Below are 14,413 nucleotides of genomic sequence, written 5' to 3' on the forward strand. Positions count from 1 at the left end.
ATTTTGTTACAGAGGAAATATCTAATTACCTATACACAGTAAAAGAAAACAAAAAAATTTCATCCACACCATCGTCTATTAAAAAAACTCAACAAGAAATTTAAAATATTATTTAAAATGAGCATTTTAATACTTCTGCAAGAAATGTATTCCAATTAGAATACTCTAATTCTACAACTGAATTCGGAAAGATCAGTCAACTTTCCAGGGACCTTCAGAACTCCCTCCACTCGAAGAAAGTAAACGATCAAATTACTGATTTTAAAAAAATAAAACAAAAAAGCAAATATAAGGAATAAAAAGGTACAGAATAGAGTTCCTTTTTATTCTTAAAAAAATAAGGCTTGACACAACCAGTTTATGTGAGAAATAATAATTCTAAAACAATGTCCAGTTACCTTAACCAGTTATTTTCCTTGGGAGAAATCTACAAAAATTCTTTTGGAACTATCTAAACGGCTTAGCAACAGGAAGCCATTCTGCATGGTAACCGTTTAACTCAAGATTCCAATAACTAAAAAAGCTGTACCATAGTTGAATATCCATTCAATCCTACAATCAAAGGAGGATGGCTGGCTAAGAGACAAGCAGTCCACGGAGTGGCTGTGGATATAAAAATGAGCCGAGAGGAGATCTTTCTTTCATTAATCGTATGGAGAATACATTACCCTACTTAAAAAAATGGTAGTAATAGTATGTTTTAAAATGAAATATGAACAGAGCCAGTAATAATTTTAATTCTAACTATTAAAACCATTCTTTCAAAATATGGCAAAAAATGACCAAGAAAAAATGGGCAGCATTTTGCATCACGAAGAGTTGTACTTACCACTTAAGTTTTCCTCCCCATATGCTCTACTATTCAGTATAGTAAAAGAGGTATATTAAATATCATCTTAGGACTAAAAAAACAACCTGTTGGCTAAGAAGGCATACCATAACAATCATCATTTCATTTCCAAATAAGGTGTTTTAAGGATAATATTCTCTACAGTACAGAACAACATAATACAAATACAGCAAAGTAAAAATCCCTGTATCTAACCTTCTGCTGGTACTTCCATTTCTGTTCCTTCATTGCCCTCTGAAGAATGATGGCTTCCTAAAAAGAAAATATACCACATATAATAAACCAATAAAGACTGATATTGGAAGAAGAGATACTAGGTAACAATGCAAATAATAACACGAATACAAACTGATTCCTTAACTCCTTAGCAGTTAATACAAACAATGTTATCTAATTCAGAAAAATATGTAACACTTCTGTATGAAAGCTCAAAAAATTATTTTAAAACGTAAATATATAGATTAAACCGAAGTAGGTTTGGGGATTTACTATTAGTTACTGGAACTACACAATATAATTACTGATAGATGTTAGAATTTGAGAAGTAGAATAGTATGTTTCAAAGTGCCATGCTCATCTGTCAATGACACACACACAAAAACACACACCAGAGTAAATTTCTTCTTTGCTCATAGACTCTATCAAGGCTAGATAAACAAGTTCAGGTTGGGCTGTGAAATGTTTCCTGCTTTCCATTTTTACTATGGTGGAAGCTATGGAAACTCAATCCCCATTATTTAATCAAAGTTGCACTTAAAGGAAACTCATAAGTTAAAACTTAAGATACTACCTTTAGTCTCAAAAGCATTTTAATTCAGGTAATATAATCTGCCTGCTTCTAAAAACTGGAACATAAAGCAATGTATCAGGTTAGGCAGTCAAAAGGTAAACAGGCTCATCCTACCAGAGAAGAAGCTTTACTCATAAATAGGAAAGAAGTAATCTAAAACCCAAGAGAGCCAATTAGGACAAGTGCCCAAACTGCCCCAGAATATTTATCCTCTGTCCTTAAATGTCTGAGCTACTAACATAGAAAAGATTGAAAATCACTGCATTCGTGTATAAATAAAAATATATTACCTATAAGGAAGAATAAAGCACAAAGCGGGAGGGGAAGCAAAATCAGGTCTATTTTGTCATCCATTGGTAACTAATTAAAGAAACTATACTAAAGGTACAATTCCCAGACACAGGTTTCAAATACACTTTATCTTGATTTTTAAAGAGCACTGACTACAAACACTGTCACTCAGTGCCTAGCACCTTTGAATTTAAAGTGCCATGCAAAGACAAAATGTTTTTGGTTTTCAATGTCTAACTTTATGCTGCTATAATTATCTTGGGATTCTTTTCCACTTATTTCATGTTCTGAAAACTCACCTGAGCTCAAAACACTAGATAAATCTATAAATCTGTAGCCATGAATTATTTCTTTATTTAACTTCTTAAATACACTTTATCAACACACAGCCCCCACCCCCCAATTAAACGTTAACATTTGAATTTATGGAGCATTGGGTTCTTTGACTATAATGCCAAAGAAAACAAAAATGTGAGGTCAAAACAATGAGAGATAACGGAGAAGAGGCCAGTACTTAAAAAGGCAAGATTGGGTAAGAATAAGAAAAATTAAGGTGATTGTCCCACCCGGTCAGAATATTACAAGAGTACATGTAAACAATGATTCTACGTGTACTTTTTGTTCTTTAAAAATCTGAAATAAGCAATTACATTTATATTAAAAGTATAGCTAAATAAAATAAATCTTATGAGCTAAAAGCCAGAATAGACAGAAGTAAAGTAAAAGCCAGCACAAACAGCCTATGATCATCAAGTTAGGGAACACTACACAGAAATTCCCAAAGAGGTATTCAATCAATAAACTTAGGGATTTACAAATGATATCTTACAACCTTTCTAAAAACTAAGTATCAACATGACCTTATTGATATTTACATTACTAACTATGCAATATAAGCCTTATTTCTGACTATTCTGATATAAGGTATAAATGTGTACTTTACCTTAAATATGAAAGTGTGTCATGTACCCATTTCGAGATTCATTACTAGATTCACAAAAGGGAAAATTGGTTTTGAAAAATTGTTGCTTGTGAAGTTCATTTATATGTTTAAAAAAAAAAAGGCCAATACATTTCTTTTTCCTTTTCCATTTAGAAAAGTAATAATACAGATATAAATACTAAAACACAGTCTGTCCAATATAAAGAAACATTAAATAAGAACAGTATGTGGGAAAATGGAAGTGAAAAAGTTATACCTTGCAAAGACTTCGAAAGGGGGAGTTTGTCATCAACATCATCAGTTTCAGAAGGGCCTGCTTTGGGATACAAAGATAATACTTCAAAAGTAATCCCAAAAATGTATTTTGGGTCACTTCAGCAAACAAATTTGGGCGAGAGATATGGAATAATACAGCCTTTTCATGAACAAAAAAGGCAAAAAAAAAAGAAAAGAAAAGAAAAAATAAAGACTGACAAAATGAATGGTGTCAATTTATGGTCTTAGTGAATGGAAAAGGTGTATTCAGATAAACTCATATATAGACAGTCAAAAGAAATTTTGAAAATGACTAACTCGACATGAATTGAATGGGAACAATATGTCTAAAATGGTGGATATGGGTAATGTTCATGACAGCAAACTGCAACTTTTACTTCATACAGATTATAAGGGCAGATATATCTTACAAGGTGCATTTGTTTCTTCCTTGCCAAATATTTGGCTTAATGTTTTGTCATACTAAACAAAAATGCAGAATCAAATTGTTACACCTTCCTCAGAATCTCTAAAATAACGCAATTAACCTATCAATAAGCTTGAATCTCCACTGAAATAGAAACATGACAAACAATTAATTCAGAATCCTCCCTTCCTGAAGATCCATAAACGCTTTTTAATAACTTAACGTGGTTTTTCCGAATTATTAACATACAAGGTATTTTGTGTTAATTAAACCTTCACAGAATACTATAGATTTTGACAACACACCTGCATGTATTATGCTTTTAGTGAAAGTAATAGATTTAAAAGAGAACAAAACATTGTGTTTTCAATGACTACTTAACATAAACATGTCCTTGCATTAATATGAATACAAACCACTTCACTACCTCTGAATATTTTTTGGAAAATAAGACTTTTGAAAAGCTTTGCAAATGCATGACGGATTTCACGAAGAGGCACAAAACTACACATTATAAATAAAGGACACGGCATAGAAGAAAACAATTTCATAGAAAATAGAAAAATTATTTGTATTTGGAATCTCAACTAAGAGCAAGATGATAAATGAAAGACACCTGAATTCAAATGCCAGATTCACTGCCTCCTAGTCATGTGATCCTGGGTAAAAATATACAGAAGAAATAAATTAAATGATAGCTAATGTACTAACTGACTTCTAAATACTGCTTTAGCTGCTTTTCCACAAGTCTAGCTATGTATCATTATCGATATTGTTCTGTTCTAAATTATTTTAATTAGGTCCTCTTTAAGTCAATAAAAGTGTATTTCTTAGGATCCCCACTGTATAGAATTTCTATTTTAAATAACATGCTTATTATTGACTTCTAATTTAACTAATTACATTATATTCGGGGAATTCTTTAAGGCTACCTGTGAACAAATATAAAGTCAACTTTTGTAAAAGATCCATGTTTTGTAAATAAACATTTATTTGCTGGGTAAAGAGTTGTGGATATACAACAACTAGCTTATGTTTGTAAATTTCAGAGTTCAAATACTCTATTTACCATTTATAAGCATTCATCATTTGTTAAAATCTCCCACATGACTCCATTTACAAATTTATCAATTGTATCAAATTATATCAATTCTTTATTTAGACTTTTGAGGCTACATTGTTAGGTATATACAAATTAATGATTATCCTATTAACTTAATGACTTATTAGTATATAAATTATATAGTCTTACTCTTCATATTTGTTATCTTTTTCTTTTTTGGCCTCAAATTAATATTACTAAACTTGGTTTCTTTTGGTTAATATTTGCCCAGCATACCTTCACATATCACTATACTACCAAATTATGTTGTTTACTTTTAACCATACATGTTATAATAGCAAATGACTTGGACTCTGTCGTAAGATCAGCAGCACACTTCACCCGCACAACTCCGGGAGTGTCTAACAGTCACTGCAGACAAATCACTTTCCCAACGCTCACATCTGAGAACATCTTAGAGGAAAACTGACAGGTACACAGAGATGTGTCCAAGCCTATTTTGGAATACCGAAAGTTTTGGAAGAAAACATAAATGATTTTAAGTGCGAGAATGGACACATGAACTTCAGTATAATCACACAGGTAATTGTCGCAATGATAGTACTAAATCTGTACGTGACAAAAATAGGTCAATCTCAAAAACTTGTACTGAATGACATACAAGAACATATACAAAACACATATACAGTATGATACCATTTGAGTCAAGCTTAAAAACAGAAAATGTAACACATAAAATGTAGGTGCCTGGATACACATACAAAGATACTTCCGTGGGAATGTATATGCATTTAAAATATAAAATCGTTATCAGGAAGGACAACCCTCAATTTCAAGAAAATGGTTAACTCAGGAGGAACAGAGAAAAAAATGGGAATTGGAAGGGCCTAAAGAAGGGTGTCAATAACATAGTTAACATGTTATATCATGTAAGATTCAGTAAACCTGGACAGATGTATATTATGTTTGTGGGTTTTAAACATTTTAAAAAAGCATTTTAGAAATACAGCCAGCCATCTGTATCCCTGCATTCAGCATCTGCAGATTCAACCAACCATGGATCAAAAATATTGGGAACAAAAAATCCCAGAAAGTTCCAAAATGCAAAATTTGAATTTGCAGCATGCTGGCAACTATTTAGCATTGACATTGTATCAGGTATTTAAGTTATCTAGAGATGATTTAAATAAAGTATAGGGGTGGGCGTTTGTAGGTTATATTCAAATACTACACCGTTTTATATAAGGGACTTGATCATCTGTGGGTTTTGATACTGGGGGGTGGCCCTGGAACCAATCCCCCTGTGGATACCAAAGGATGACTGTACAATACAGCAATGCAAATAATGGACCTACAAGTACACCCAACAAAATGTCTCACAAATTACATGTTTACAGAAGAAGCCTGATACATGCTGACGGATTCTATTTATATGAACTACAAAAACAAACAAAACTAACCTAGGTTATTACAAATCAGGACAACGGTCTGCACTGCAAAGAGGCTGCCAGGAAAGGAGTCCAAGGGAAAAGGAGCTTCTAGCATAGTGATCCCTAACAACAGATCTTCAGAATGCATGAAGCAAAGTGAAAGAACTGGAAGGAGAAATAGACAGAGGCAGTTGGAGATTTCAATACTTTTGTAGTGGATAGAAGTAAAGAGAAATGCCAGTGCAGATATAGCAGGCCTGAATGACCATCAAGCAACCTTAACAAAGCTGAAATAACTGAAATTATACAAAGAATGTTCTCCAACCATAATGGAAATAAACTAAAAATCAGTAACAAAGCTACCTGACAAGTCCACAGGTATGTGGAGATTAAGACTACACTTCTACAGGGAATTCCCAGGCTGTCCAGTGGTTAGGGCTCTGCACTTTCACTGCCGAGGGCCTGGGTTCGATCCCTGGACAGGGAACTAGGATCCCACAAGCCATGTGGTGCTGCCAAAAAAAAAAAAAAAAAAGACAAGACAAGACTACACTTCTATGTAAACCAGAGGACAAAGGGGAAATTAGAAAATGTTTTGAAATGAATGAAAATAACCAAAGTTTATAGGGTGCAGTTAACTAATGCTTAAGAGGGAAGTTTACGGCATTAAGTACTTATATTGGAAAATATTTCAATGATTTAAGCTCCCATCTTAAGAAACATAAAATAATACCAAATTAAAATTAAAGCAACCAAAAAGAAAGAAAGAAAGAAACATAAGAGCAAAAAATCACTGAAATTTTGTAAAAGCTAGATCTTTGAGGAAAAAAGAAAAAAATTGAGAAAGTTCTAGAGCAAGAGCAATGGTTCTCCACTGGAAGATGTTGTGGATTGTTACAACTAGGGAGATGCTACTGGTATACATCTAGCAGGAAGAGGCCAGGGAGGATACTAAACATTCTACAATGCAGACCATAAGACAGATACTGACAACAATTAATTGTTTGATCAAAATGTCAATATTGCCAAGTTTTACGACAAAGCCCTGAGCTAGAATGACCGATAAGAAACAAACAAAAAGACACAAATCACTATAATTAAATTACTACAGACCCTGCAAACGTTAAAATTTAAAAAAAGAAAGAAAACTTAAGACAAAGTAGACAAATTCCTTAAAAGACACAAACTGCCGACTCTTAATCAAGAAGAAATCCGTAACCCGAGCAGACCTACAATGATTAAAAGAAATTTTAAAATTAAAAAATGGAGCAAATTTTTAAACTTTCCATTAGAGAAACCTCAAGGTTCAGGTGGATTCATTGGCAAATTTTACCAAAAATATACAGAAATGGAATAATATCAATTCTACAAAAAAATTCTTCAAATATATCATTTCCCAATTCACTTAGGTCAGTATTACCAAAACCAAATAAGGACATTTACAAGAAAAGAAACTTCTAACTAATATCTCTTAAGAACATTTGAAAATGTTCTTAAGAGATATTAGTCAGAACCAACATTTGAAAATTAATGTTGATGACCATTTTAACAGACTAAACGAGAAAAATGATGTAATCATCTCCAGAGATACAGAAAAGACCTTTCACAAAATTCAACAACCAATCACCATAAAAGCTCTTTACAAACTCTGAACTGAAGAAAATTTCTTCAACCTGATGAAGGGCAACTACAAAAAACCTACAGCTTTCACAGAGAAAAGATTTCCTTCTAAAACTGCAAACAAGGTAAGGATGCCTACTCTCACTACTATTCAACGTAACACTGGAATGTTGAAGAGCTGGTGCAATTAACACAAGAAAATGAAAGGGAAGAAATAATACTGTCTACTTACAAAATCCCAAAGATTTTTTCCCCAAATAGTTGCTATACCAATAAATGAATTTTAACTAGGTCACAAGATACAAGGTCCGTATGTAAAAGTCAACTGTAGTTCTACATATCAGCAATAAAGTTGGAAGCTGAAACTGTAAAAGAACAGTACTCCATTTACAATAACACTGAAAAACATTACTTAGATATAAATCTTACAAAATATGTACAAGACCTGTATGCTGAAAACAAAGCACTGATGAAAGGAATCAAGAAAGAGCTAAATAGATAAGATACATATATCATGCTCATGAATCAGAAGATTCAATATTAAGATATTCAACCTAAATTAGTCTATAGATTCAGCACAATCTCCATCAAAATCCCCACGGTGGTGGTGTGGGGGGAAGGTGGAAGGACTTCCCTGGTGGTCCAGTGGTTAAGACTTCGCCTTCCAATGCAGGGGATGCGGGTTTGATCCCTGGCTAGGGAGGTAAGAAGATCCCACATGCCTCCGGCCAAAAAAACAAAACATAAAACTGAAGCAATATTATAACAAATTCAGTAAAGACTTTAAAAATGGTCCACATCAAAAAAAATAAAAATAAAAATCTTGGGCTTCCCTGGGGGCGCAGTGGTTAAGAATCCGCCTGCCTTGCATTGGCAAGGGACACGGGTTTGAGCCCGGGTCCGGGAAGATCCCACATGCCGTGGAGCAACTAAGCCCATGTGCCACAACTATTGAAGCCTGCATACCTAGAGCCCATGCTCCACAACAAGAGAAGCCACCGCAGTGAGAAGCCCACACACTGCAACAAAGAGTAGCCCTACTTGCTGCAACTAGAGAAGCCCGCGCGCAGCAACGAAGACCCAACTCAGCCAAAAATAAAATAATTAAAAAAAAAAAAACTCTTAAAAAAAAGAAGCCAGGCTTCCCTGGTGGCTCAGTGGTTGAGAGTCTGCCTGCCGATGCAGGGGACATGGGTTCGTGTCCCGGTCGGAGAAGATCCCACATGCCAGGGAGCGGCTAGGCCCGTGAGCCATGGCCGCTGAGCCTGCGCGTCCAGAGCCTGTGTTCCGCAACGGGAGAGGCCACAACAGTGAGAGGCCCACGTACCGAAAAAAAAAAAAAGTCCCCACAGGGCTTTTTGAACAAATCAATAAGCTGATTTAAAAAATTTATATGAAAAGGAAAAGGAGCTAAAATAGGCAAAATAATGTTGAAAAAGAAGGATAATTTTGGTGGACTCTCACAATCTGATTTTAAGACTTATTATATAAACTATAGTCCTCAAGACAATGTAATTTTGAAAGAAGATAGAAACAGATCAATGTAACAGAATATTCTCGAGAAAACTGACAGAGATGTAAAGGTAATAAAATAGAAAAAGAACAGTCGTTGGGCTTCCCTGGTGGCGCAGTGGTTAAGAATTTGCCTGCCAATGCAGGGGCCGCGGGTTTGAGCCCTGGTCCAAGAAGATCCCACGTGCCGCAGAGCAACTAAGCCTGTGCACCACAACTACTGAGTCTGTGCGCCACAACTACTGAGCCTATGCTCTAGAGCCTGCAAGCCACAACTACTGAAACCTGTGCACCACAACTACTGAAGCCCACGTGCCTAGAGCCCGTGCTCTGCAACAAAGAGAAGCCACCCCAATGAGAAGCCTGCAGACCGCAACGAAGAGTAGCCCTCACTCGCCACAACTAGAGAAAGCCTGCCAACGCAGCCAAAAATAAACAAAACAAAACAAAAAAAAGAACAGTCATTTCAACAAAAGGTACTGGAAAAACTGGATATCTGTATGCCTTAAGTTTGAACCTGGTATTCTGCACACTATACAAAAATTAGGTCTAAATCAATCACAGACCTAAATGTAAAACTATGAAAACTTTTATATGACACAGAAGAAAATCTCTGTGACACTGGGTCAGACCAAGATTTCTTAGCTATGATACTTAAGCACAACTCATATAAGGGGGGAAAAAAAAAGCACTAAGTTGGACACCATCAAATTAACCTATTTGCAGGACTTTTATTCAGAATATACAAAGAATTGCCAAAGCTTAATTATTAAGAGAAGTACCCAAACTGCATGGACTGTATATCTCAGCCTAGATGAAAAACTAATATTCTGGCTCCCACCTTCTTCAGCTGCACTTAAAATATTCTCATTTCAGCAATCTTTTCCTCTATAGACATCTGATTTCCACTCATTACTTAAATCACTCACACTCCCTATTTCAAAAGGGGAAAAAAAGCGCTTCTATAATCCTGCCTAGTAACAGCAAAGTTAAAAAAGGCAATACCAAGGATAAAGGCAGACATCTTATTTTAAAAATTAAATATAATGTGCTAAAAAGATTTGATTAAACAGTATTTATTAAATATATGTTAGTAAGGTACCAACAACTGCTATAAAGGCTAAATATTTCCCAAATTTTTAACTTTTTAATTAAAAATCCTCAGAATTAACCCAACCTTTCAGCCATGTGATTACTAACATCACAAGCAATAAAATATTCAAATCTGACATAAAAATTATGAAATTCAAATATCTGTATACAGATATTCACATGATTACAAACAGAACAAATTTATTCATAACTTTTTTATAATACTCCAGAACTGATAAAGCCTTATCTTTTTAAATAAACTAAACCTATTAAGCAAAGGCAAATTAAAACCAAAAAGAGGTATCATAAGACATCCACTGAAGTGGCTAAAAATAGTAATGCGGACCATACAAGTGCTGATAAGGATGTGGAGCCACTAGAACTATTGTCCCCGCTTATGGAAATGTACAATAGTAAAAGCACAGTGGAAAACAGCTTAAATACCTACCATATATCTCAGCTATTCCAGTTCTAGGGATCTACTCAAGAGAAAGGAAGGCGTATTTCCAAACAAATGTTTCAGCACCTTTACTTTTAATAGCCCCAAACTGGAAACAACCAAAATGTCCATCAATAGACAGAGGGATAAACAAATTGTGGTACAGCCGAGCAATGGAATAACAGCAATAAAATGGAATTAGCCATCGATAAATGCCACACTATGGATGAAATTTCAAAACAATTATGTGGAATTTAAGAAGTCATAGCTCCCCACCCCAAGAAAACAGTACATACTTTATGTTGATTCCATTTACATAAATTTCTTAAAAATGCAAACTAATCTAAAATGAAAGAAAACAGATCGGTGGTTGGCTGGGGAGGGCTGTGAATTACAAAGAGACTCAAGGGAACTTGAGGGTTATGGACATTTCTTTATCTTGACTGCAGTGAAGATAGTTTTATGGGTATATACATAAAACCAATCAGATCTTATACTTTATGCATCTATAAAAATTAAACTTACCATGAACTACAGATGTTCTTCTAAACTAAAACCCATCAAAGCATAAAAAGCATAAAAGCAAACTGCACTGTGAAATTATGACCTTTAATTCCCCCTTGATAATCAAGCAGCTACAGAACAAGACGATAAATACCTAAAATTAATGTCTTATCTTTTATAGATTTTTAACATAGTGATAATGCAAAGTTATTTTTATTGCACAGAGATATTAAACGTTTAGAAGACCTCTTATGCCTTGCAAATAACTGAAAATTCAAATTGAATTCGAAATTGTGCCACAACTTTTGCTTGTCCTTTTAATATGAATGACTATTTAACATTTCCCCTGTAAACTGAGTTTATTTTAGTGCCCCATTTTTGAAATCTATTTTATTTCAGTGATAAATTACAAGTATACATGCTAGTCAAGGACCAAAGGACCAATCAATAAAATAGTATCTAAGGAATTCGGGCAATTAAATAATTTTACTTTTAACCACCAATAACTTCTGGAAAGAAAAACTGTATTAAACAGTATTACCTTGAATGTTATATTGATAGTAATCAGGATCTTCTGATTCTTCCTTTACTGTCACAGCTGCCATTTCCAGAGAAATGCCTGTAAAAACAAATTATTTTTTTAAATTAAATTATATAATTACACTTCAGGGCATTCAGACAGTATAGGGAAATCCCTTCTGCCCTCCTAATAATGCAGAATAATGCATACATATTTTAAAGGCTTTCAAAAGACAAAAGTTTGCTAGGCTTCGTCAGGAGGACAAAAATAACCTAAAACCCAACCTAGACTACTATTACTAGTAGTACTAGTGGTAGTACTAATAGTACTACCAACTACTAGTGTAGTAGTTTTAACCACACTACTAATATTCTGGGATTATTTAACGCTAAATTTGTTCTCCAACAAGTTCTGATCTTCGCAATTAAAGAAAATTAGTCACATCCTATTTTCACTCAATATTAAAAATATTTTTATAAATCACTGAAAATCACCTGCAAACATAAATTTTAATAACTCGCTATTCCAGAGTAAATATGGCATAACCATTTTAACAATGAGACACGTTAATTTCCCCCCCCTCTTAATATATCCCTTTTTTAACAAGGGTAACAAACCATACCTTTCAGCATAACACTTTGCCCACAATGAGGATAAATAATTTGACATACACCTTTGTGGCCAGATATAAATGAGTGCGTATTTTACAATTCCATGTAGAGGAAGGTCAAAATTAGAGAAAAGAAATTTATGTTGTTAAAACTCAAGTAATGTCAATTATCCCTCAAGAAACCTGAAGAAAAATTAAAATGCACAAGCCTTAGGTTAAAAAAAAAACACTCAGGCAAGCAGTTGATTTTGGGAGGAGAGTAATGAGAGGGGGAAAACCTTCTTGGGTGTTATTAATGTTCTGTATCAATGAATGTTAGGTTACAGGCGTGTGTACTTTTTATTTATTGAGCATATATACACTTATACTTTGCATACATTATACTTCAATTAAAAGTTTTAAGAAAGAAGATTCTTAACCAATTCTTTAATGAATTCTTAATAAAGACATATTCCCCATATATTCAAAAACAAAGAGCCCTTGGCTGGGGAGCCTCAAAGGGTTACACAGGAGGGGCTTTCAGAAATGAAAGGCTGATTTCACCAAATGGTTGCAGTTCCTACTCTCTCTCTTTCTCATCTGCAATGTCAGGAGTAGATGATACTCTCAGACAAGTTTAAGAAATCAACAGTGGATGGGTGTATGTACACAGTTCAGACTAAGATATCAGCTATAATCATACCAGTCCCATCATGGACTTAATATTGAGCTGGTGCCATGTGACTTTAGAAGGTTTGTACAGAGTATTTTCAACTGAAGAAATACTTCAGTTAGAGAGTTAGTTTGATATACTAATAAAGGACATTTCTCCCTGAAGCCACAAGCAAAGAAGGGGGTTACTCTATGGACAGCAATCACCAATGGAAGGTTGGTTTGCTGCCAGAAGATGGTGGTAGGGAACTTGTCTGGAAACCCTGGGATTCTGTGGGGTGTCTAGTACTTCCATGCTCATTAGCAGAAGTTAATAGAAAATCAAAGCAAACAAAAAAGGCAGATCCATTGTGGAGTGAAGGTTTGGGTCACCTCAACCAGGTAAAGAATCTTACCGGATAGGGTCCTGGCTGAAGGCAAAGAAAACATAATATAATGGGTAATGAATTAAGAAAGGTATGAATTTTTGTGACAAGCTGCAGAAATGGGGACACTGCATGTTTTCTTCCTTGTTATGAGTATGTGTGTTTCTATAAATATTATATATTTGGTTATATTAACTGTTCTCTCTTCTCCTTCCCATTATTATTTTACAAAAATTTTGTTGGAGGTTTCCTTTGCCGGTTAGCCTTTAGATAAGAGAATAAATAGGCTGGGGGTATATTTGAGGAGTAATTAACATAGCCCATGACTGGGCAGTAAATTAGTCTCCCAGAGACGGTACAATGACTATTAGAACAAGGGCGAAAACGGTTCCCTCTGTAGGAAGGGAAAGTTGCATCCCGTCAGATGGGACCGTTGTTTAGCTGTTACATGAAGGTTTAAATATGCGGAGGTGTGTGTGGATGCCATGTAGCCAAAGGGGTAGCCTGCGTGAGTCATTAAGCTGCTGCCTCAGGTCCAGACCTGCCCTCTTACTCTTCTGACGCATGGACTGCAAGACAGTTGGTTCCTTGAGAATCTCTGCCACAAGGGAATAGAGTAGGGAGGCTACAGGCTAGAAGAGGGAAAAGGGACTTGCATCTTTCTTTTGGCTTGCTGCATCCTGTTCCCATCAGGGTCACTCACTTCTTGGTATACTCCTTTAATCTAGTGAAAGCAGACCCTTCCCATAGCAACATCTGGATCCACCTTACAAGTTTCCCAACACAACCAGAACCAGTTTCAACATGTCCCCCACATAACACCAGTACCATCCAAATAGCATCCCACCTTAGAAATCAGAAGCGAAGTTTTAGGGGTGGCAGCCAATTCCTTGAGTCATTACTTACATGATACCTTAGTATATAGTCCTTTTTATTACAACTAATTAATCTGTAAATTTTTTCCATAATAATAACTGGTATGGTTCAAATAACTGGTATGGCTATTTTCTCCTAAATAGACCACAACTGTTATGCCCAAGAAATATAAAAA

General features: G+C 34.9%; 1 protein-coding gene across 8 annotated transcripts in view; it reads right to left on the bottom strand.

Annotated features, from left to right (window-relative positions):
- GTF2I (general transcription factor IIi) overlaps window positions 1-14,413 on the bottom strand; it is a gene marked incomplete at its 3' end in the record, with an annotated part of 143,479 nt that overhangs the window by 43,086 nt on the left and 85,980 nt on the right. For 3 of the 8 annotated variants that reach the window (XM_079945346.1, XM_079945349.1, XM_079945345.1), the window contains exons 9-11: window positions 11,758-11,835; window positions 3,131-3,190; window positions 1,046-1,102 (exon numbers count right to left, since the gene is read on the bottom strand). In XM_079945346.1, coding sequence (XP_079801472.1) covers window positions 1,046-1,102; window positions 3,131-3,190; window positions 11,758-11,835 — 195 coding nt within the window. Of the gene's footprint in view, window positions 1-1,040; window positions 1,103-3,130; window positions 3,191-11,757; window positions 11,836-14,413 lie in introns of those variants that run through there. The other 5 variants (XM_079945350.1, XM_079945347.1, XM_079945351.1 and 2 more) reach the window with 3 other exon arrangements.

Source organism: Stenella coeruleoalba, assembly GCF_951394435.1.
Source record: "Stenella coeruleoalba genome assembly, chromosome: 15".
NCBI classification, from domain to species: Eukaryota; Metazoa; Chordata; class Mammalia; order Artiodactyla; family Delphinidae; genus Stenella; species Stenella coeruleoalba.